Source organism: Lepeophtheirus salmonis, chromosome 7 (genome assembly GCF_016086655.4).
Source record: "Lepeophtheirus salmonis chromosome 7, UVic_Lsal_1.4, whole genome shotgun sequence".
NCBI lineage: Eukaryota > Metazoa > Arthropoda > Copepoda > Siphonostomatoida > Caligidae > Lepeophtheirus > Lepeophtheirus salmonis.
In genome coordinates this window covers 31,880,916-31,907,464 of record NC_052137.2, presented here as the reverse complement: position 1 = coordinate 31,907,464, position 26,549 = coordinate 31,880,916, and the positions used below count along the sequence as shown (strand labels likewise).

Here is a 26,549-nt window from a genome sequence, read left to right as displayed (position 1 = left end):
CTCAACAGGAATACTACAACTGCTCTTTCTTCATAGAATGGGTTCACTCATTCTACCCTCCAACGAAATTATAGAAGAGCCGTGATTGAGTAAAGCTCGTAAAGGATTAAAGAAATGTTGTTGTTTTTTTTTTTTTTTTTTGGGGGTTAACATTTTAACAAATCTCATAATGTGGCAGTGACGTAGAGGGTCGAATGCTTTGCAAAAGTCAGTTGCAATTAGTGCACAAAATTTGCAACTCATATTAAGAGATTCAATTGTTGTAGATATATTTGTAGAAATATCCGTAATTTTTCTATTTATCAGGAAACCTTTTTGTTCATCTTTAATGTTTTGGTTTAAAATGGGTTCAATTTACTTAGCTAAAATACCAGACAATATTCTGTAGGCTTCATTTAAAACTGTGATGAGCCTTCAGTGATTGAAATAAGTGACATACCCCTTTATAGGTATAAGAGCTATCCTACCTTTTGTAAGAGGAAGGGCCATTTTTCCAGACTTCTCCATGGGTTTTCCTACTTTTAAAAGATATGGTACAATTTCTTAAGGAGCGAGAGAGAAAATTTGCCCACAAGGCCATCTAGACCCAAGGTTTTGGAACCCTTGAAATCATTCTTTATGTAATTTACGATATTAGCCTTAGTAAATACTCCAACCTTTGAGTGCCTCCATTTCATGGGGAAATTGAGTCTCTTTCTGCTTAAAATCTCTGAGAACCTTTTATGGAAATGTTGCAATATTTCAGAAGGCTTATTCACTGTTCTATTGTTAACAACAATTTTTTTGTATCGTAGTGGCTGTATGATTCTGTTTGCGAGATAAATATTTGGTTCTAAGAATGGGATCGGTTTCGTGATCTACTTTTCTTCTCATTTCAGTTTCAGAAATGTCCAAGATTCTGTCAAAGATTCTGTATGAATTCACCAAATCAATTTAAAAAAAAAAAAAATAACAAAATATCTATCTAAAACTTTTTCAAGACTCTTTTGGAACCTATTTGCTTTGTTTTTGTGAGATTTAATAAATTTTTGCACTGTTTTAACAGCAATATGAGACTATAATTTGTAAGCACATTGAGAAGGCAGATAACTAAGACCTTTTAAAATATTGGATTTTAAAAACTTTTTGAAATTACATTCCCCTAATTTCCATTTTGGAACTTTAAACTGATGACTACGGGGAATAAAACGTAAAAATACAACTCTTTAAATTCAGTAGATGTTTCATAAGACCATATCTAACTTGTCTATCCCTTCTTCCCCTTATATTCAACGACAAAATGGTTCCATATACTTTAGATCATTTTAGATTTTTGGAGAAAAAAAGTCAGTTATTTTGTGCTGGGGTTTATTAGTCAGATACATTTTTGGGTTTCTTCATCTCGTTCGACGTTTGGCAATTAGAGTGCAATTCATAGCTGTTGCATTTGTTAAGTGATTTGGACCTATTTGGACTGAGTTTGACAACTTTGTCGCTCAGAAAAGGTTTATTAGGCTTATCATTATATAGATATGTTGAATTTGGTTTCAAGGAGTTCGAAACTAAGCTAACTATTTCCACTGTAGAATCTGAGATACTTTCATTATTAACACAAGAGGCCTGCGTAGCCGTTGTGAATGAAACAGGATTGTTCTCTGAATTAACAGTTGATGCTGGATTTCAATCTATTAGCTCAGCCCCGTTCGGTTATTGAGCTTTACAATCTTCCCCTCGTTTCACATTTGTTTTTCCCCTTATAACTTGCTCCTCTTATTGAGAGAAAAGTACTTTTTCTGTCCCATTGATTCTCTTAAGCCTAGAGATCATCCAAGACTTATAGTAATTCACCGATTTAGTTTCTTCACCACAAGAAGACCTAAAATGACCAAACAGTTTCCGCACTGTCGAGAGTGGCCAATAAACTCAATTGTTTCAATTTCATTTCCTAATGGAATCAGTGAAGGGATATTTTTAGTATTTCCTGTAACATTTAGTAATATATCTGAACCCTTTGTGTTCCAATGTTGATATCTTTGATCATTGAAAATCCCAAATTTTTCTAAAGAAATTTTTGAGATAAAGAAGCGTTCCCTATACGAAAGGAGATGATTGTAGAAAGGTTCGAGCATAGATCTTAATGCTTTCTCACAAATTTTTCCATAGCTATATTTTAAATTAAAATCAAACACATGATCGCCATCTCTATCTAGCACAAGTTTACTACAATCTATCAAAGCTTTGAAAAAATTAATATCTTCGTCCTTCATGTTAACTTCAATTACTTAAAATTTTTAGAATACACAGTTATGAATAAAAAAGAGTTTTTATTATGTGACGTAGCTTTCTATTTTTTTTTGTACCTTTTGAAGGAAGAGATGCTGAATGAAAAACTATCTCAATATTATTAGTCCTTGTGAACCATTTGAAACCGTTGGCATTATCGACATTTTATCTTATTTCAACTCTGCATTAGTAGTCATAGAAATTCAAGAACTAAAAACGATCGTAACCATTTTACTTCATGACGAAAAATTTACTCTTCCAAAAACGGTAACAGAGACCGTTTTAATAACTCTATCTGAATTAACTACCGCAATTTAGTACTATTAAATGACGAAAATCCAACGATCATAATCTGAAACCATAATTATTCTCAAAAAATAAATTTTTTTGAATAAAATTTCAAATAATCATAGTTGCTCAATGTCGTAATGCTCGTAATGTACTCATACGGGATCTGGAAAGGTTAAAATGTATTCCAATTGTAGTGAAAAAAGTCCCCGTAGATCAAAAGGGGGTATTGTGCTATTGCTCCCTTGTATTGGCGCTTATACTATTCTGAGATTTGCTTAGATAACATTTGTCTTTTTTTAAAGTACCCTTCTTTTTAAATAGCAACACTAAATAAATATAAATAAAGGCTTTTCGAATAAGTCGGGTAATTTTGATATTCAAAGAAAAGTTGCATTTTTGAGATAAATGGTTGGATTTCTATTTCAATGTAAAGAGAAATGTATTAATATTAAAAATGTATGACATTAATAATGGAAAACAATATCAGTCAACTACTATGCTTACAGGACCGTATCCTTTTATGAAATTTTACATAACCAAATCGCAATGTGGCTGTTGTATGTTCTCAATAGCTTCACAAATTACATCTTTTAGCTGGGCTGTTGCTGTAGACCTTATCTTTCATGTGACCCCAAAGGAAGAATTTGCAAGGGACTAAATCACAAGATCTCTGTGGCCTATTGTGATCACCTCTTCGAGAGTCCTAAAACTTTTCCTGTAAAAAACAATGGTTTCATTGCTTGGGTAGCAAGATGCGCAATCTTGTTGTTATCAACGTTGTCTATATCAATACCATCCAATTCCAACCCTAAAAAAAAAATTAATTATCTCTCGCTTGCGCAATTCACTTTATTCAACACTTTGGGCTACAGCAGCAATATTCTCAGTTGTTCTTGAGCGACGTGTATGGGTTTTATTCTTCGCATCATTAGCCTGTCCCAACAGCTCAAATTTTCCAACCAATTTCTGTATCGCAGTCCAACAAGAAATTCGATAAAAATATACACTAGTTATTAATTAACACGTACAAACATTTGCTAATAGAATTCCTTAGACCATTGAGCTCAATGAACGCACAATTATGTTCTCCATTCCTTTTGGAATTCTGACTCCGTTAGATTTAGATTTGTAGACTAGCCAAATAATTTTAACTACTGTGCCTCCACTTTGTATTCTATTTGTCCTCTAATAGTGAATGCGATGAGACAGTCTTTGGGTGAGCGTTTTATTGAAAATATTGACAAAATAAAAAAACTACAAAAAAAGGTTTATCGGGAAAATTAAGTAATAATTGAAAAGGAAAAAAAAGTAATTTGATAAATATTACTGAAAGTTTTTTATTGTGGAGTCGGTCAATATGAAATGAAGGTTGTTGGAAAAAAATAACCCTCTCCACAAAGAAAAATTATAGCGACGGACCTGGTGTATTAACAAGGATACACTTTTCTGGTCACAAAATTGTCTTTGGTCCATAGTTTTGTCATTAACAAAAATAGCGTCGCCACACGTAGGACATGAATGCACAATCTAATGAACAGAGTTATCCTTGCCGACTTACATTGAGTTTCCTATTAGGTAGGTTTTTTATATTTTTCAGAAGGCAGGAAGTTTGTACCTCAATTGCATCCCAGCATTTTTTGAAATGTTATATATGTTCACAAGTTGTAACTAAATACATATAGCATCTAGAAAAACTAATAACGATATTAAACAAAGTTACTCACAGACAGGCTTGTCAAAAGCATCAGAATATTCATCATAATAAGAAGAACTTGATTGAGGTGGTTTGACATATTATTCATCTTTTTTTTCCATTCCAAATCATCATTTTCTGAATTAGAGTACGATGTGAGCACAAGATAAAGTCTTATTTTTTCAATGGATAATTTTTCTTAGACATTCTTGCACAATCAAAGGTGGAAGCATAATGGCTAGTTCAGCAAAATATATGTTTACATTTATAGAAGGAAGGTACACGATTATTATCTAAAGTTGTTCATCCACGTCTGAAATCGCTTGAGTCTTATCATGTACAATCGTAGAACAAAAATATTATTTAAAATGACTGGATATCAAGTATGATACTCACATCTGTCTTGGTAGTGTTCACTTTATCAACAAAAGGATTACTAATTTAAATTTTTAATATTGTTTTTAGTGGTTAATAAAATGAATTATGAAATTTCAAGAACTTATGAACAAATACAATCAAGAAGTTTCTCAGAATATTTCATTGAGTCACAAAGGGGTTATCAAAAATTATACCCTCGTCGTTCTATTTTTAAAGTATTTTAATAATTTTTTATGTACATATATTTGTTGCATTCAAAACATCCCTAGATATAATTAAAAACTGACGTGATACTATATAATCAAAAATAATCATGACGTACAATCTTCATAATTACTATTGATTTTCTAAATATATCTTAAACATTATAAATGTTATTACAAGATTTATTTATAATTAAAGGTACTCCATTGTTCTCGTAACTTCTTAGTATGATGTCATTTTTTCATGATATTGTATGTCATCCCTTATCATGTTACGTATGATATAGCTATGTGTCAGAATCTGTTTATTTTTGACGTGTATTTTAAGTTTATTTAAAAAAAGATTTGTTAAGTTTCAGGTCTATACACGACTTTATTTTTATCCACTCTCAATCTCAACTGTCAAAAGGGAAATGAAACATTTGAAGAAAGAAACATATTGTATTCCTGTATTTTTCTTGTTGGCAGCTGTTAATTATTATTTATAGAATAGTTCCTAATTATCATATATTTTAATTGATAATTTTATTAATGACTGAGTAAGAAATGACAAAATTCTAAATAAAGGCCCTTCATTGATATAAATGAATATAAGAATCAAAATCCTATATAATATCTTTTTTGAGTTAATACATAAAGCCATCCACTTTAAATAATACAAAAGTCAACTTTTAAAAATTAATGAAGGTAGCTGAAAGCTACCCGTGATATTTTATTGACTCAAAAAAAAAAAGTTATATCGGAATATTTCAATTTTATCTCTCTAAACCTTACATTATTAAATGGAAATAAAAAAAATACATATTAGACGTTTAAATATTACAAAGTTTTTTTGTTACCTAATTTTTGAAACCGTCTTGTATTCTCTTTCTTTTGAGTCACAGTTTTATCAAAAACTGGGACTCCATCGTCTCATAATTTGTATATACAATATACATACTCCATGAAATATTTATTCCATATTAAATTAGGATTTGACTATCTTAGCTCATTTTCCCCCCTGTGTTTACGATTAGGCATGAATCTTGATTTGGAATTACTAAAATGAATGAGATAAGCATCACTTTATGTATAACTTCAAATTATGATTTATTATTGATGTTAACTTAAAAAATAACAAACAATTGATAGTTTTGTTACATGTAAAATATGAATATAACGTGATATAAAAAGCTAATTTATAAAAAATATAATTGATTTGTGAATGTTTCCATTTAGAAGACTTTCCAACTTTTTATATTCTTTTTCCTAGGAAAGGCCACAGAAGTAGCAATTAAACTCTACGTGAGAAGTTTAGGATCCATTAATCCGGATACGATGGTAAGTAGATGTCTTTTTACATTATCATTTTTTAAGTTTTGAAATAGTTAGACGTGCGAAACACTTTGCCAAAAAAACTTATTGTCGAAAGCCACTTTACCAAATGCCATTTCCCCTAACAGACATATTTGATCATGATTCATTATTACTCATACTTACATATGTATGATTAATACAAAAATTATATATAATTATGATTCATACAGCAACAAAATGTAATTATGATTCCAATTCATGTAACATAAATTGTATAAAATTTTCAGTCATTTGATACTAAGTTTTGATTACTTAATAATTAGTTATTTTCTTTATGGGGATCCTTCATCAGCTTCATCATTCAACTGCTTTTAAAAAAAATAAAATTATGTCGAATAATTAAATAAATATACTAGAAAGATATTAAATCTTTAAAGAAGAGAAGAATCAATAAATAAGTACCATGATTGATATTCAATGGATAATGCAAATGAATCAATAGTTCAGTAAAGTGGCCTTAGGCAAAGTGTCTAGAATCATTATTATCTCCAATTATCCCTAGATGAGATCGGCTCAATACTTAGTTACCGGCTGCATAGTTGAAATCTGAATATATGTAAAGGATAGAAGTTAGAATATAACATGAAATAAATTGATAATTTCTCTTATCAGCTGACATGCTGTGTTTATTGGAACACCCTCCCAAAAAATTAAGACAATCAATGTAAAAATAGCTTCATAAAAAGACAAAAGAATCGAGATTGATATTCTACTTCGCCAGAACACCCACCAACAGAGATACAAAGCTTGACTAAGGCAAGCAGGTAGAATATTTACAACGCAAAGAAGGCCATAAATGACGTATTAGCATAGAGATGAAACCCATAAACTTATGACTACCAAGTACTACGGCAATGATCTTAGGATTTGTTACATACAATGGACTAGTGATACAACTCATCTGCTTCAAGACAGGGTGCAGACTCAACGCCACTGACTATGGTGACATATTGAAACCTTCGTTAATTCCTTATATCAGGATCCAGAAATGAATGGTGTACTCTTACAAGATTGTTTAACGGCACCCACTGCTAAGATTACTCTATCATTTTCACAGACCTACATTCTGATGAATCTGGAAAAAATCTGGTATTCATACTCACCAACTTTCGATTCGACTTTTTCTTCGGCTGTATTTCGAGGCAGGGTCTACTAAACAAGGGAACCAAATGTCGAAGTTCTCTAGGCGTCCGTCCATGAATATTGAATCATAATCAATGAATCAATGAGCTCCAATCACATTATAATCACCTGTCCGAGCGGCTCATCTAAGACATTATCAAAGTCAATGAAGGATATGTTAATACATGGACCAACATTCATACAAAGTTTAGTTGATATAGTTTCTTTGGTTTCAGAAATTAAACTTGTTAAAAATTCGAGATTAAAAATTTTGTCACAAAATGTCTGGCTTTCAATTACACCGGTATCGTTGTACTGTTCTCATCTATTATAAGGATATGCTAAATACTTGAGTCATATATAATCATTGACCGTCTTAACATTTTCAAATAAAAATTGTAAGTCTAGAACAATTTTTAGAAATCCGTCGACACGGTGTTTGATATGGCCCATTTAACAAATTTTTTGATAATTAAATACTTATAAAAATTATAAGAAAAAACTTAGGGGTATGGCCAACCTACTTTCCTCCCTTTCTGGTATTGACTGTCCAGCATTCGAAATAATACCATTGCATTATTTATTATTAGTACAAAAAAATAAATACTGTTCCCCTAATTTAAGAAAAAAAAAACCTTATTTAGAGCCTTTAAAACATTCTTTACATTTTAGGATTATCAAGTCGATCTTTACCTTCGACAACATTGGTTTGATTCTCGCTTAAATCATCCTGGTCTATTAGAACCTATGGATTTAAATGACCCAAATTTGGTCAAGGCATTATGGAAGCCAGAGGTTTATTTTCCTAATGCCAAAGATGCTGAATTTCAATATGTGACAGTTCCAAACGTATTAGTTCGAATAGATCCCGGAGGAGCTATATTGTACATGTTGAGGTAAATTCTTAAAATAGTTTCGGCTAAATAATTTCATTTTAATAAACCCAACCTTGTATTATTTTTTTATTTTAGACTCAAACTTAAATTTTCATGTATGATGGAACTCTCAAAATTCCCTTTAGACGAACAGTATTGTACAATGGAAATAGCATCATGTAAGATAATAATTCATAAAGGAATTATTTCTACATTTAAGAACCACAATTTTTTTTCATTGATAGTTTCTAAAACGACAAAGGAACTTATCCTTCGATGGAAAGATACTAAACCGATTGATATCTCTAAAGAAGTAAAAATGCCTCAATTCGAGATATCCACAGTTATCCCATCAATTTGCCAAGAGACTTTTCATATAGGTGAGTATACTTTTTTATCCAGTAATTTCCCGTTTCAAGTACGTCACTACATGTATAATAACCCAAAAGTGACGCCTTCAAAATAACAAAGTGGTAATTTACAATATGCACATATTATAATAAAAATCTTAAGGACACTTAATATAATATTTTAAAAAAATAGAATAGTAAACGGATTCAAATGAAATTACACGGTAGTTCACGGCCACCTTTAACTACACCCTGAACTATAAGGAAAGCATTTAATTCGGTAATTTCCATTTTAAAGTCATAGGTTGAGCGTTAGCTTTAAGTAAATTGCACAACTTCTAATTCAAAACAAATATTTATAATGGAGGAGACCCAGAAGAACACAATCATAGCATTTGCCTGTGCGAGACACAATCCAGTGTACATCCAAAAGATGCTCGGGTATTCAAAGGGCAGAGTCTACGACGTATACATCCCCTGGAATAAGGAATGGTATATAAGAGCCCTCAAGTCCCGGAAAAATTAAAAATGCACGCCCAGATTCATCGTAGGCCTGAAATGGCCCTTGAAGGCATCTCCTGGGACTCCGATTAACTTTATTTCCAAAAAACGCCAAGTAAACCTTGAAACAGTCTCCAGAGTCGTAAACAATGACTAGAGGATGAATTCATAACGCCACTAAAAAAAACCTATCCTTACTGAGGAAATGAGGGGTACCCGTAAGAAAATTGCTGAGCGATTTGAAGTTCCATTATAACTGAATAATCTTTTATACGTATGTGAAACACTAGACTGTTGATATATCCCACAACATCCAAAATTACAGATGCTTGCTCAGAGAGAGAGAGCTAATACCCTCACATTTGGTTAACTTCCCTTATATGAATCACATGGATTACTTCTTTAAAGAGGAAGGTATCTGATAATTCACACAACAGCATTTACTCCTTGAAGGCCTCCATCTTCAATTACTGAAACAAAGTCTCCCCTGCAGACGTGATCAAGGCATACAAATCTTTTAGGCATGGTATCGAGTTAATAATTGACGAAAATGGCAAACAAATTTAAGAATTTTTTTTCTTTGGTATTATTAGACCTTGCAAATAAAAAATTCATACATCTACTTGCTTCCCTTATTAATCAGGTTGCAGTTAAAAGTAATCCAAATTTTCTTGAACATCACTGTAGATTGTTTATGCTTTCAAAATTGTCAACATCCAGAATGATGACGTAATGTAAAAACGCTCTATTCTTCCATATGTATACATGTTAATGGAAGGTTTGTCGAAGTGTTGGAGGAAATATAGTTATACAATATACAAATTTGACATTTTAAGTATTACGAGAGAAAGCATTATAATTAGTGTTGAGACTCGGCTGAGATATGATTATTTATTATTTTGGTATGAAATTATTTTTTCTAGAGAGAACTTTGTAAATATTTTATGGACCAAAATTTTATCTTATTTATAAAAAAAAAATTACTGCTAGCTCATTTTAATTTAACCAACCAACGATCTGAATACAGATTATGATAAAAAAAAGCAGACACATCGATAGCTGTCAACACAATACCTTATAATTTTTGGGTAACGAGGTCACACCGAGATCCGGACTTACTTTTTAAGGATACAAGGCCGAATTAGTTGGGTCTTACAAACATTATAACGGCCCAGATCAATACTAATTATAACTATTTATAAAATTGAAATTTTTAACTCAACGTTCCATCTTTATAATATTAACCAAATCAAATATAATAATAATTGTCTTTCTTATCAAAATGTCATATTTAATAACTTATTGTAAAAATAGAAATCCTAGAAAATCTTAATAATAAATATATATAAAAAGAGAGTCATAATAATATTAAAACTGAAAAATTGTTTGCAGGAAACTACAGCTGTCTTCTTGCACAATTACACTTAAAGAGATCCCTTGGTTTTCATATGGTTCAGTCCTATATCCCAACCATCCTGATTGTTGTCATATCATGGGTCTCATTCTGGATGGATGTGGAATCTGTTGCGGGTCGTACAACTCTTGGGGTCACTACACTTCTCACTGTGTCAAGTAAAGCATCAGGTAAGATAAATATTCTACTTAGGTTCAAAGGAATTTTCAATGAAGGATCCAATTGCTTATAAACTCTACAATATACTTTGCTTTTGGTTGTACATAATTCATGTATAGCCTTCGTGTTGAATTTGTGCATGAAGTTGGTTGTGTCCATATAAAATAATAATACCTTTTTTCTAAGATTAATAAATATCGAGTGGTCCACTAAAATCTGAAAGTTTGAATTTTACACTTCAACAAGATCTAGTTTATTAATTAACGTTAGAATTTCAACAAAATGAATACTATAAATAGATGTGTATCTGAGCTCTCGTAGTAATTAATGCCGTCGCCTTGACCGGCAATTAAAGCTTCCAACTGCCCAACTGGTTGGAGTACGTGAATTGAAATGTGTCGATCACGTTCGTTTGTTATTATCTGGACTTTTACATAAGCTTGTAGAGAGCACGGGTTTGTTTCTAACTAATTGTTTATAGTTTAATATATCGATATATTTATTAATTTTAACGACTCAACCTTCATTAATTATTGAATCAGTAATTGTTCCACACCTCCCGGTATAGCATAAGCCTGCCAATAATTTATAATTCAGTCAAATGTAGGTTTTAAATTCAAATTTGTAGGATGATTTCACATACTCGGAACTACTATCTATAAGCTAGAGAAGTATTTCTCAACCGGAAAAGTTATCAAATTCTTTAAAAATAGTGCTCTGTAAAAAAAAATCATCATCAAAAATTACCAAGTACTTTTTTAAAAGAAAAGCTTAAATAAAAAAAAACATAATCAAAAATAATCGGCTAAAATGGAATGCGTCCTCCTTTTAAAATAAATAAATATATATGTCTATGGACTCTGCAGAAATGAAAAGGTAAGGAAATATTGGTCTTTTTGAGGATACTTCATTTTATATCATAATACGTTATTTGGCTCTTATTTCCCATTTTAAATATAATCGTTCATGATATACTTTAATTGAAACAAAAAAATTTAAAAACATTTTACTCAAAAATAAATTTGAATAATGTTTTAATATAAGTAAAAGATAGTATGTTCTTGAAATATAAAACTGATAATGCCGCAATTGAGGCATGATTATTCTTGCAGGCGATCCTCTCCATCCTGCAAAACATGTAAAAATCACATGGATTGAGGTCCATTCTGTTGGCTGGCCAATAGAATGGAAGCCAAAAATCTGGCACATTTTTTCCTAATAACGCTTGGACAATCTTGGCCTTATGAGCAGGTGTTGAGTCTTACTGGAATGTAAAAGGCTTCCCATCAGTGAATTTATTCATTCATGGGATGACTACGTCCTTGAGAACGTCCATGTAGACCTCCTTGGTCACCTTTTGACCCTTTTGGAAGAAGTGGGGGGGAGGGACATCTTGTTCTTCCGGGCTGATGACCTTCAGGACCATAACCGAAGCGGAATTCTTTGTTTTCATGACTGGTTTGACCTCATCAGGGTCCAAACAGATGCATCTATCGTTTTTACGGTTATGTTGGCGTCAATGGTGAAAATTTTCTGATCAAAAACAAAAACGTAACCACATTTACACATAATACACCTTGGCTGATCTGTCTGCCTGATTCTGCTCTGTTAGCAGATGCTTCGAGGCTCTGACCATCGACAAGTAATCCAGGTCAATCCTGAATGGTATTTTTGATGGTCCTTTTGCTGATGTTACGGTCTTTGGCCAGCTTAGTAATTGGCCTGTCTGGATGAGTGTCAATTAATCGTTTCTTTCCAGCTATAAAATTTTTAGTCCAGATTTGATCAGATATAGTTGAATGAGCTACTCTCTCCGTCTTTCCCTTCTTATCAAAGGCCTTAATCATATCATAAACTCTTGACTTTGAATATTTGAAGAAGAAAATTATCTCTTGAGCAATTCTTTATAATGGAAGGAGATGTTGAAATAAATAAACTACATAATTTTATCTTTATTTTATTTTCTTATTATACGTATATAAAGAACTCATTAAGTTATTATTGTTGGAAACAAATTAGGTAGCGTATATGGGATTAGAAAAAAAAGACTCTACTTGAAAGTAATGAAATTAGGGAGTTAATTATCCCACTCCATGGATTTTTTTTTTTTTTAGAAAAGGGATATTTTTCTTAATAGTTATCGTAATAAAGTATGAAATATTGTACACCAATTTTGTACTTAGTACTTTTTTTTTTTTATTCTGCCGATTTTGTATATTTCTCGAATTTCAACATACCAGGTTAATCAATTAGTGCTATGTCAGACGTTATTTATTCAGTCAAGTCCAATCTTAGACTCTACGTATATATCCTTACAACTGTCGATCATTTGGACTGATCCATGTGATCAATGGGTTATTAAGCCAATTAGGATTATAATACATGAATTAGCATTGTTGTACATATCTTTAGAAAAATATTTTTTTTAACTTTTCAAAGCTGTCAACATTATTACTTTAATCTTAAAAAGAGACATATAAGTATAAAGTTATCACCAGTGCGTGAAAGACATAGTGTAATATTGAGAATTTGTTGGGGAGTAATTGATGAAAGTCTTTCTTGGACTCAGAGTAGAATTAATGATCGATATCGAGGTAATTCCTCCCAATATTATTGATAGAGCCGACGTGAGATATGTATTTAACTTTTCCACCAGCTCCTTGCAGCTAAACTTATGACAGCTAATGCTTTTTCTTTAAAAGCTTTCTAAATTGTCAAGATAACAACGTTGTTGTTTTTTTTGTTTCTTTTAGCTATACAAAGGAAATGCAAAACCATACATGAAATTGATCAGTACAAAAAAAAAAAAAAAAAGATTAATATTAAATTTATTCATAAATATAAAAGAACTGTAGCACATTTTTTCTTAAAATATAAAGAACATGTACAAAAGAACAATTAAACCATTGAGTGACGTTGATCAATTTTGTATTGCATTCCTAAGGTAACAATAATAACTACATTTCACTTGCTACAACATCTTAATTTTTAAATAATATTCTCCTTGATCAGTGGTATAGTCTATTATCCATCCATGTATTTTTCAGATGTTCAAGCAGAGGTCCCCCTTGTTTCTTATGTTAAGGCCATCGACATTTGGATGGGAGCATGTACAGCATTTATCTTTGCGGCACTTCTTGAGTTTACATTTGTAAACTACATGTGGCGCAGAGGGAAGAAGAAAACCATGTATTTTGGTATCGAAAGTGGATCCAGAATTTTGGAAAATCAAAAGGACAAGGTAAATTTATTTATTTATTGTCTAAGGAATATGGTTTATTAAGGACTTATATTACTTTTGGAATAGGTGGAGGATTTCCTTGTACCTTTGTCGCAAATCAATGAGGATAATGAAGAGTCCTGCAATCAAGCAAATAATGTGGCTATGGAGAGAGCTGTCAAAAAAAGCAGTACGGAAGTGGTGAGATTTTTTTATAGTTATTACTTCGTGATCCTTTTATGCTGTAAAATTAAGGTCAATCCAGTTTTTTTCTTGGTACAAAGAGTTATCCCAATTACACTTTGCGTTCATTATCTAATATCCGTATGTAGTATCTTAGCATGGGGTTACTATGTTGAAGGTCAACCCTTTTAAAGGCATGCATTAATAACCAATTTTTATAAGGACAAACATCCTTGCTTCTTTTTGCATCAGTGTATTTTTCTTTTAAAAACAATTTGAGGTAGTTTATAAAACATTTTTGGAAAAAATTGTTCTTGATCCTCAATATGAACATTTCAACTTTTTTTTGCCCTTGTCTTCTTGATTGCTTTTGTCTTGAAAAATATGAAAATAATTTTTATAGGCCCAAATTACTGATTTTGTGCCCAACAAAAGTATAATTTTACAAGATCTACATGATGTGTTTTCGGCTTAAAAAATAAAAAAACAAAACAAATACATCATAAAATATAGTTAATAGATACATATTTCTGTATTCTAAAAATATTTTAAATATATGATATATATTTTTTAACAAAGTAACTACCTTGTAAGAACAATAAAATGAAGAAAATTAATCATCCTTTCATTTAAAGTCTAATAAATTACTCACTGTTCATTATTAATTTAGTTTTTGGAGCTTCATGATAAATTCAAAAGTTCCTTTGAAAATTTACTATTTAAAAGTTCTTAAAGATTTGTTTCTTGAAAAGTAAATATATATATTGTATATTTATTAACTTAGTAAAGCTTATTGATGGTAAATAACATGTTTGCTATCTGTAGACCACAAAAGCAGAAAACAAAATGATTTTTTAAATTATATTTTCATTGTTTATCGGGGTAAAAACAATCAGAAACGCACCATCTCTATCCAAGGGGAAATTTATTGACTAGTACAATTAACATCAAACATGGATAAATTAATATTCAATCTGTGAATTTTTTATATTCGATAAACTAAAAACATTTGATATAATTATATCAATATTTATTGGACTTCATTTTTATCATAAAACGCTCAATCTGATGGTTATATTTTATTTTTAAGTTACAATGCGTTGTCTAACAACAAAAGGATGATCCTTTTTGCATAAAACTATGTTGAGATAGCATTATTCATCAAAAAGAACCTTAATGGACCGTGATTATTAAATCCATGATTGCAAGTCCCTTTGTTTAAATATATATTCAAGGTTTTTAATACGTATAATATTTGATATACAGTCAAACCTGTACTAAGTAGTCAGGCAAGAAAAATTGAAAACTTTCTGCTTATTCAAGTTGGGTCCATAAACCAGGTTTAGTATTTTTAAACAATTAAAAGTAGAAAATTGTACAATAAAGGATCAAGTTTACATCTGGATATTAATAATATATCATTCATTCTCAGATAAAATGGGAGATTCATCCCTGTTCATGTATACAAATTAAATTATTTGTGTGATCGCTGGTAGGTTATTGCAGGAACACAATTAAACCAGCTGTTTATGGTAAGAAATTTCCTAAGTGGGAACTGGATAAAATACAGTGACACTTTGACACTAGTTGACCATTAGACCAGGTTTGACTGTACTAATACAATGTGTAATGAATTGAGGATATTATTGAATCAATCTTCATATTCTGGAATGATATGCAATATTACGTTTTTAATGATTGTTTTTTGGCAAATTCATGTTGCTTTAGACAATATTGGTCATTTTTAAAGTGATGGATTCATGCTTGGAAGACTAAGTAAATTAGGGTAAAAACGATTTAATAATCCGATAAAATTCCGCTTCAAATCTCCCTACAAAAAAAAAAAAAAAAAAAAGGCATTCCTTCTTCTCAAAGTTATATGAAATATAGAAAAATATTTGTATTTATTATTTATCTTCAAGTATTACATTTTTTTACCTTGTACTCTTGAACCCTTTCCCCTATAGCACACCCCTTACAACTAAATTATCTTTATAAAACCAAAGATGGGGTTAAGATTTTGAAGACGTAAACCTGCCACTAACAAATATCTCAATTTATCTTCTTTTTTTTTATTTCAGAACCGCAGAGGTCAAGTCCTTCTCATGAAACCCACAACCAAAAATCGACGGAAAAGCAATTTTTTATGGAAGGTGTCCAAATCTCAAGGAGATGATGCAGAGCGTAGAACAGCTCTAAATATGGACGTGGAACAGTCCAATGGAGAAGTTCGGATGCTTAAAAGTAGCTCAGATGATCTTATCAAGGAGTCAAGTATATCAGAGTTCGGACTCTCTCACTGTAAGCTTGCATTACAAATTGATGAGTGCTCAAGGTTTATATTCCCTTTGTGTTTTTTGATCTTTAATCTTCTCTACTGGTCCTACTATACCTAAAGTTCTATCTCTCTCTCTCTCACCGTTCCATTTCTAATAAGTACATGTATGTAGAGGTCTTGTCAAAGTACTACTTAAACAAGCATTTAATGTTGACTCATCCACTTCCTTCAATCATTTACCGTAAACATTAAATGGAGCTAACTCGGAGGATACATTCGTACATTTATCATTATTTATTTTATCTCATATGTTGAATTTTTGGCTGAAATATCATTTTTGTAGAATTATATTTGTAATTACGAATGGATAATAATAAATCTTTAAATAGTGTGTATTATGAATCAATGAGCACTCAGAGTTATTTTTAACAATGAAGTTATATAATTATTAGAAATAGGATTTTTTCAGACAAAATGAGCAAAAAATTAGCTCTAAAACTTATAAACTATAGCACCTAAAATATTAAAATTTAGCAATTTATATTTTTTTAATACAGTTTTATAAGGTTACTTAAAATTACGAGGGGCGTTTGAGAAGTCCATGCAAAGTCCAAGAGATAGCACTACTGGCGCGTATCGAGATTATGTTAGTTAATAACATCTCTTGGAAGAACAATCAACTTTCAGCCAGATCGGTTTTTTTTCTTTCTATTAGGCATTCGTTTGAAAGAGAAATGGTCAGGAAAGATTATAGGGACTATCTATTGGATTCGTAAAGAATAATCATCATTGACTCTCTGGAAAATCTACAACTTATCATTAATAGTTATTGGAGCATTTGTAAGACGAAAGGCCCCAAAAAGTACTTTTCTATCACACCAATGGAACATGCACACTGCAGCAGTTGTGTATGCAAAATTTATGTAAATAGGGCTCCAACTCGAGATCACAGTCCTAGCATTCTTACACACCTTCAATCTTCTGTCATCCATCACCATATCATGGATTTTATCAATGATTTCTGGCTTAGTAACCTCATGAGTGCGTCCAGAGTGCTCAAAACGTCACTTGTGCCCAAATGGCAACTCCAATAAGTTTTAAATCACTTATAAAATGTTCTAATCGAAAGTGCAGAGTCCTCATAATGATTATCAAGCTTCTTTTGAGTCACTTGAGATGTCTTGCCTTTCATAAAGTATCAACACACAAAATTATTTTTCGTACATTTTTTAAAAATTACTCCAGTTCCTCGATTCAAATGAATGACAAACAGAAAGGAATGGACTGATATAGCTGAAATTTGCTATTTTTTCTTACAAGAAACAGTACAATCTAAACATAACTTCTCTAAGCACCAGTAGTGTCATCTCTCAGAATTTGCTTGGACTTTTTAAAGGACTTTCGTTATTAGTGTTGCTTAATATTTATCATAATTTATTGATAAATTTTGATTTGTTATATGGACAAATCAAGATTTGATTAATATTTTCTTCCTTTAATGTATGCCTTCCATCAGGATTGGTAGTCTTATACAAATTAAAACAAGTCCCCAATAGTAGTTGACTCAAATTTGAAGTTGACACACCATCACCACCACTGGTTATATATCTAACATTTTTGGAAGATCATAATTTCTCCTTTGTTGCAAGATTCAAGGAAAATTATTCGACAGTTAATTTTGACCGAATTTCCCTTTCCTCTCATTGGCTTTTGTTAGAATCTGTCTCCCTCACATATTCAATCATTTAATTGTAACCTTGATTGAATCAAATACCTAGTTATCCCTTCAAAAACAGAGACGGTTTTTGCCTAGTGAAGTGGGGATTTAGCAGGTGGATTTTCTTTCCAAAAAAATCATCAAAGTTGTTTTGTAATCTAACTTCAATCCAAAAAATGTATTTTTATTGTCTACTAGTGTAGAAAAATGGGCAATTTTCACGCAAAAAAAGGGCCAAATTAGCGACTTCCCAAATAGGTAACAAATGAAATATTTTTTGAGCAATTCCTGACTCTTCAGTTTAATAATTACTTCGTTAATATTACGTTGTTACCCTCATTGTTTGATTGTGATACATCACAAAACCAAGAGAAAGGCGAAAAATCTATGATTCGTTGTTTTGTACAGGTAAATACTAAGTTTTCCTATAAGCTTACAAAAAATAATACATTTTAATATTATTTTCAAAAAAATATATGGAAGATTTATTATTTTATACGAATTTAGGGACTCAACTTATTGTCCACTAGTTTTATATGGGGTTGCGTGTATTATATGTATAGAATAATAGCTAATATATTATAATTTTGTTTTTTCCTGTTATACACTTACATAGTCTTCTCATTGAAAATAAAAATCCAAGAAAGGAAAAAACAAAAGAACGACGTCTAAAAAAAAGAGTTAATTAATTTAGCTATATCTTAATTAAAAATTGTTTAATGTAGTAATAAATCTTAATCAAGGAATTATCAAGATACATAACGAATAGCATTTAATTAAATTTAATATTTCATAACAATACAAAAAAGCATTGGAAAATATTTGAAAAAATTAAAAACCCAACATGCTAAAAATTATAAAATTAACTCCACCCTAATACATAAATGTTTGTACATTGTTCAAACATTTTATTATAACGTACAATATATCCATATATTTTGAATTAAGCCAAAGGCTCATTTTGTCTTCATAGATAAATACAAATTGGATTTCATTGTTAGTAAGTACGATGTTCCTTTTTATTTTCTCACAGACTAATCAAATTAGATATTTGGATTTGAATATTAGTCGACAATTGGTTTTAGGCTAATTCCATAAAGCAAAAAACCCCAAATATTTGTAACTAGTTTTTTGGTTCGAAAATTACGTTCATTAGTGGCAACATTCACTAGTAAATGGCTTGGTCTAATATCTCTCATTACCTCAAATTCTATGTAATTTTTTTGTTTCATGTTCCTTTGCTTGATCCGATTGAGTTGCACTGATTGAGTAAAATAAATATTTGGTATTGTCACTACACCATCTTATCTAGGAATTATTTTTGGAGTTAATATACATAGATAATATATATTTCATTTTCTAGGAGCGACCAAGACACAAAATACCCCCATGGAGATATTATACACCCCAAGATTGATTGAAATCCTTCTTATTCCTTTAAATCTACCGATTTGATTGAAATTAATTTACATTTCAATGTTTTGTTATCTAACTAAGTGTTTATGCTTTAATATATCCAAATGAAAATTAATTTCATTAAATCAACCTTCTTTCATAATTGAATTAGAAAGTAATGACTAATGACTCAGATTTCAAAAACCTCAATACATAATGAGATCTTCCGAGTAATTTCTAGATCCTCCAAAGTGCAAACTGTCCGAATATCTCGAAAAAAGTCAAGATCCCTCTCCTCTACTATGATAATATATAATCTACATCCGTTCACTTGGGGAAGTTTTTTCTTATGATTCTAAGTTTGCAACAATATAATTTCAATTTTCTACTGTTGCTGTCTCCAATTTAGCGAGAGAAACCAAAAAAATGACGGGCGGACAAACAATCAAGATATATTAGAAATTCCATAAATTTATACGAATAAGTCGAATAATCAGGATGAAAGTATAAATTGCACATTCTGAAGTAGGAAAATAGAAACGTTAGTACACTTACTCTACGAATGTGATAAGATAAAACCTTTGATTCGAAAGTTTGAACTAAAAATAAAAGACAATCTACAAGTCACAACAATGGGTAGAGTCCTCGGGTAAAAATCTTCCTTGGGCTTTAAAGGTGGAGACTGAAAGTGTAAAATATTATTTATTTTTTTGAAAATGCAATATGAAACTCATTCTCAATAATATGGAAGATGTAAAGAAAGAACTGACCGTTTTTGCAAATTTCTCCGACATTGGTTGTTAATTTGGACTTTTAAGTATTCGTGTTAAAAACTGAAAAAAAGGTGTGAGATTTAGTTTCGTATTTTTCATATTATTTTTGTTTACCCTTGTCAAATATGTGTCGGCATTGTATTTTATTAAGTTAAAATGTTTATTTTTGTCAGAATGGCTGAAAAGTATTGTCAATAAAATGTAGGAATACAAACATTTTTATAACTCGTTGGGTGTATATTATCCCAGTTTGTTAACGGGGGGATAATGTAAGTATACGAGAAATGTTCTATCAATTGTTGGCACCTGGATATTTTAACGTATCAAGCAATACGCACCAATTTGTATTTGTATAATAGAAGTTAATTATTACTCATCTAATATATCGAACATCTGACATAATGTCAATCATTCCACAACAAAAATATCATAAATATTTTATTCCAACTGTTCCATAGCATTTATAGGTTATAACTTCTATAAAATCCCAACTTCTACCAACAAAAGACTTAAGAATTTTTAGCATTCTCCTATATTTGACTCTATCCATAAGAGGTAATATTATAGAGATTTGAGTTAACTGATTACGACTATGAAATTAAAGAGGTTGTATTGACAGTGATTTTTTGTCAAATGTTGGCGTAAATCCATTCTCTGATGGGATCTAGTACCTAATAAGGAAAATCGTTTCTTACTCTCCCTTGACAAATTTTTAAATATTTTTTTGACTTTGGATATGATTAGTCTACCTCCAAACGAAATAGTAAAGTCAATTATTATATTTCCTTACAGATTTTAAAACTAAATCCATACTAATATTTTTTTAATCTATGTTCTTTAATTCATTTCAGACATGATTTTGAGATTAGAATTATATTCATTTAAATTTCAATTATTTCATTAAAGTATTTTTATATATAATTTTATTCTTGGAAGGGTATTATTTTGGTATTTTAAATCATTAGAAAATAATCAAGGTTTTTTTTTTTTTTTTTTGCATTGGGTCATTTAATCTTCTAAAATGGAATGGAAATTCTTGTATACAAATCAGAGAAATACTTTGATTTCGATGTTGGATTTCAAAAATAGCAGAATGTCTTCTTTGGAATTTTTATAAAAATTGACAAGACCCAAAAAATTAGAAATATGAGTACAATGAAGGTATGTGTTCTACTATCTTGATACGTATGTGCCAACAGGTTTAAATTTAAACCTGTTGGCACAAACGTATCAAAATCATTCTTGAATTAAGTCATCTAAGATGAACAAGTTTTAAATTAATAAAAACGATAAAATCAGCAGATTTTACAACCCCTATACCGAGTTATTCATTAAAATCTAAACACTTTGAATTATAAACTTCAATAAGGTATGTGTAATTTATTAACTAATAATATACAATTTCAACAAAATTAATACTATAAATAGATGTATGTCTGAGCTCTCAATTATTGGTGTAGACTGTAGTGTAGTTGAGGGGTGGGCATTAGGGCCTTAATGGGTCCAAAGTGTAAAAAACAACTTAAAAGACTCGTTCAAAAGAGTTTTCCAACGGAGGAGATGATTTTCTTTCATTGCAGGTGTCAAAAGTGGCCTCTACACCCACAGTATGCTCTATCCATCGACTGTTTTTATAGTTATCTGGTATGAAGCCTTGAGATCTCTTGGATGGGCCATCATGGACGGAAGGGGATTGGTCTATGATGTTTTTTCTTTAACTCTTCTTGGCCCAGTTTGGCCTTTTTGACAGAATCCTTTTACCTCTCAAAACGTTTCCAAATTTCTGACAGTGTAGACACTTATCCTGGATATGTCCAACTGCTTAGAGTAGAGGAATAGAACTTCTTCGAGCCCGTTCATGTGTCTTTTTATTGAATTGTAAGTAAGCTAGAGTTATAACGTTTGTTTTGTAATTAATTGTTTCTGCTTTAATATATTGAAATATGAATTCATTTCAATTACTCAACCTTAATTGATTATTGAATGAGTAAGTGTTATGATTTCAATGGAACACCCGGTACACTATCAGTTTTATTATCAACACCTACTCCTGCCAGTCTTTTTAAACAACATTTTGGCCAGCCTTACCTTAGAGACCAAAGACATCTTCTGAGATGGAGAACATGATAAATGAGTCATATGGCATAAGCCTTAAGCCAAATCAGGTAAATTGTCTCCTAATTATGGAAAGGAAATTGACTGATCCAAGAGGTGAAGTTTTTTTAGTCTTAAGCGTCTCATAAAACAATAGGAGTACATAGTAAAAAGCAAGCAAGGCGACTGAAAATGTGAATAGTGTTCATGATCCTGATATTGTAATAGCCAATTGCGAGCAATTTTGGTTTTGTCGATCCCGTTCTGGTAATTTTGATATAAAATATTGAAATCGTCAAGATCGACATTAAAAATAAAGGATTCCTTTTTACTAACTCTAATATATCTCAAATAAATTTTTAAATTACCATGATGGAGATTTTGGCCTCTCAAACGATGTTAAATCTAGTAATCAATTATCATTGCATAAAATGAGAGAATATTAAGTTCAAATCCAGGTATCCAAACGATGGCCCTCTCTTTGTCTAGACTTGCCTCTAACTGACATTATTTGTTCTCGTAAAAAATATGAATAACCCCTATGAGAAGTCAAAAATAATTTGGATGAGCTTATATAAAGTTTCAACCTAATGGTCTTTCATGAATACTTTAGCAAATGTGAAAGTTGCTGGAACAAGCGTTAATATCGAAAACCAAATTGATATTCGATTTCTGAATACATTAATTAATTAATTAGTTATTGTCTCCTAGGCATAGTGAGTTTTGTTACTTGCGTATATTCATGATGAATAGGATTTAAGGCAGCTCAAGAATAGACAATGTATATCCATCTGTAATTGCATTTCTTTCTTTTCAAAAAAAAGGAATTTTAAACGTCTGAAGAGTAGAAAAAAATATCATTTCTCTCATACAATATAGTTACACAGATGAATATCATGCTCATATAAGCAATATATAAAGTAGGATGAAGCTAATCTCCAAAAAATGATTAAATTTTGACGGATAACGCTTAACCTTTTTCTGGAACTGCGTATGGGCCTAATGGACACGTCTGTCCAATTTCATTGAAATTTATAAAAACTCCAACAGTTTCAAGTTACCCAGAAAAAAATCAAAATAGAAGCCTTGATTGCAAAAAAATACAGTCAGTAATGTACACAGCAAGTACTAATAAAAAGGCAATACTACAAGGGATGGAGAAAATGGCCGAGAGGTCCACCGATGAAATAGAGTTAATATTAAGCAAAAAGAAAAGCATATTATGCATAGTTAATCAAGGAAATATTATCACTTTTTTGAAACTTTCATTAATTATTTGCTAACAATGTGTAATTTTTCAAAAAAAAAAAAAATGTTACTTATGTTTCCTTTAACAGCATTCAAATACCCAAAAAATAGGTTTTTATGACTTTTTGTCACTTTTTCTAAAATTTCATTTTGTTTTTTGTTCAAGGTATATATAAATATATTTCAATGACGTTACAAAGATGTGGTTATTAAGACAAATTGGGAATATTAGGCTCACTTTAATGTACATATAAAGTATATCCATAAATGATATAAAATATTTTTGTTGATGACAGGACTCAAGACAGGAAATAATTTTTTCAATTGAGCAAAATATGGTTGCCTTTCAAAATACATAATAGGAAAGAAAAAATACATTTCTAATCTATAAGAATTCCTTCTAGGATTCTATTTTTTTCTAATGCTTCTTTAATTGGTTAGATGGAGATGTATTGATTAAGTATAAGTAAACGTTAACGTATTAATGATACGTTGTCTAACCTTGGAGTCTTGTGTGAAGTCCATATACATCTTCTGTATATATATAAAAGAGAGATTGCATGTGTGTTTGTAGATGTCCTTTATACTACTCCACACCATTGAACGTAGGAGGCTGAAATTTTGCATGGGTCCCTCTTTTGAGCTTGGACAGGGTAAAACAGGGGTGTCGATTTTTGGGAAAATCATATAAAGGGGGCTTATGCTATACACAAAACCCAACAAACTATTTTTTGCTGCTCAAGGATATTAAATTGGGGGTTGAGTTATTTATCAATAAGTGATTGTCGTTTCAAAAAACAACTAAACGAATTAATAGGTTTTCAAAATTTATTCAAATCAAAAAGTTATTGGCTAAAAAAGAAATCGGTGAAAATTGCAATTTCGTTTATTTCAGGTGCAAAAGAATGAACTTCCAATAGAATAATGTTTGTAGAAACTAGTGTAGAGATTCGTTTGAAAATAAATTTTTCGAATAAAATGATTGTTTAACTTAAATATCTGTCATTTTCTGAATAATATTTCATTTTTTTTTCATTTTTTCATCAAACGTTAATTTTCAGAAGAAATGCCACAAGACGATGTTTCTTGCATAAAGAAATGTGGATGCAACTTTTAAAGGGGAATATTTTCAATATTCGGAACATTTTATTTATATAATTTTTGCAATATTTGCAAAAATTTACCAGTTATCTAGAGTTATTTTTTCGACAATATTATTCTTCATAATTTTTTTTTGTTTTTGCAAGTATATTGTTAGGTTTGTGTTTCTTTTACAATTTCAAAAAATGCAATCAACTGTTTTTTTGCTAAATTAAAGCAAAAAAGTTTTAATTGATTTTCTTTGCAAATTTAGATTTGGGAATTTTTTGAAGAAAATAAAAAATGAACTTCTCATCTTCACACTTTCTTATTAGGTGCAAATATGTTGGCATGTTCTTTGAAGTTTAAAAACATTATTTTTGGGATATCATCATAATAATACTCTTAAGGTTTCAAGAGGCAATGGTAAGAGTTTTTTTTTTTTTTTGGGGGGGGGAGTTGTGATGATGAGACCTTACTCTACTCAATCGGATTGATATAGTGTGAAGAATCCAAGATAATTAGAATTAAAATTATCACGATCTTTTTTCAACAACAACGAACATTCATATTATATTTATGAGTATTATTTAAATTTTTGTTTTTAATTTCCTCAATTAATTTGACCATTTTCAATTGATTTCTCTCTCCCTCCTTGGCTCAAGCAACGCCGGATAACCTTTTACTAGTAAAGTATATTTCTTTATCTAGCCCATTGAAAGCACAAGAATAATTTTCCCCGAGCGCACTGTCTACGAGCTACGTCGATTCCATTTCTAATTGGTTAAAATATTAGTGATCTATTACTCCGTTACCTCGATTACACGAAAATGATAATTGTTGCGTCTTGAAGAGGGAGAGACACAATCTTATTTATAATAGGAGAGATCCAGGATGATCGGGAGAGATGAGAGGAAGAAAAGGCGTGGAGGAATGAAGTAACACTGTTTATATGTTCATGTGTCTTCTAACTCTACTCTAATTATATTTACATAAGACGACACTATTTATAATACACAAAACTCAGTACTTAAATACATAAACGAATATACAGGAAGATAAAAACCAGAAAGGACATATTAAATACATAACATCACCCCCAAGCACCAAATCCATGGCGGTGCTTAAACAGGTTCCTCTCCATGAACAGCAGCCTATAGATCCGCTCCATCCATGTCCAGGCGAGGACAAAGCATTCTTCCTTGTATTTTAAAAGTTTATCTCTCAGCACGCGCACCGGAGAAAGGAGGACAATACTCCTCATAAAGGTTTTAAGGTTTTTCATTTTGCTGTCAGCTGCTGAAGTTTCTGCAGTTTTTTCCCTATTCAGTGTTATGAAAACAGATAGCTTAAAAAAGAACTAGTTTAATTTATGCAAGGAACAAATAATAACAATTATTGTCAAACTACCAATTAATTTAAGGGATTTTCTAAAGCTTCTTTTTGGAGGAAAGGTTAAGGAGAAAAATAAAGGTAACAAGATTTCTTCAAAAAGAACATAAAGGAAATAACGCCAAATTACATGATCGTTAACCATTTACTTAATTAAGTATAATATCAACATCAATCATACAGTAGTCTTTCTATTTATTTGCAATGACATATTAATTGATTATTACTACTTTTTGGAATATAAGTATAATTTGTCTGTTGCATAGTCTCTCAAATTCATTTAATGATACTAAACACAAAAACAACACTAAAATAAAAAAACTTGTTTATTTGCTTTTTTAGATATCTATTGATTTATCGTATTCCTATAATAATCCAATTTTCAACGTAAGAGTTAATAAATTTTTTTGCAATAGGTTAAAAATTTATTTGAGGAGAAAACAGAATATAAAATTAATTATTAACATATAATCAAAAGAAAAAAAACGACGTTGATATCAAAATCACTTAATCTCGATTAAAATGAAAAGATATACAAGTTAGTACTTAAAAATGTATTATTCAG

At 30.6% G+C, this 26,549-nt stretch overlaps 1 protein-coding gene and 1 long non-coding RNA gene across 4 annotated transcripts in view; one reads left to right on the top strand and one right to left on the bottom strand.

Moving 5' to 3' along the window:
- LOC121121940 (glycine receptor subunit alpha-4) overlaps positions 1-16,687 on the top strand; it is a 56,425-nt gene extending 39,738 nt beyond the window's left edge. The window contains exons 3-10 of the mRNA XM_040716930.2: positions 6,080-6,147; positions 7,978-8,201; positions 8,277-8,359; positions 8,426-8,560; positions 10,424-10,615; positions 13,652-13,845; positions 13,912-14,025; positions 16,089-16,687. Of these exons, the coding sequence (XP_040572864.1) occupies positions 6,080-6,147; positions 7,978-8,201; positions 8,277-8,359; positions 8,426-8,560; positions 10,424-10,615; positions 13,652-13,845; positions 13,912-14,025; positions 16,089-16,403 (1,325 nt within the window). The 3' untranslated portion in view covers positions 16,404-16,687. The remainder of the gene's footprint in view (positions 1-6,079; positions 6,148-7,977; positions 8,202-8,276; positions 8,360-8,425; positions 8,561-10,423; positions 10,616-13,651; positions 13,846-13,911; positions 14,026-16,088) is intronic.
- On the bottom strand, positions 2,947-4,887 carry LOC121121941 (uncharacterized). 3 transcript variants are annotated; one of them, XR_011781280.1, is made up of 3 exons: positions 4,278-4,887; positions 3,881-4,221; positions 2,947-3,807 (listed from the first exon to the last, which is right to left on the bottom strand). It is a non-coding gene; the product is annotated as an uncharacterized lncRNA (long non-coding RNA). The 3 variants fall into 3 exon arrangements; XR_005865627.2 differs by having other exon boundaries at positions 2,947-4,221; XR_011781281.1 differs by lacking the exon at positions 3,881-4,221.
- Positions 16,688-26,549: the final 9,862 nt, after the last annotated feature.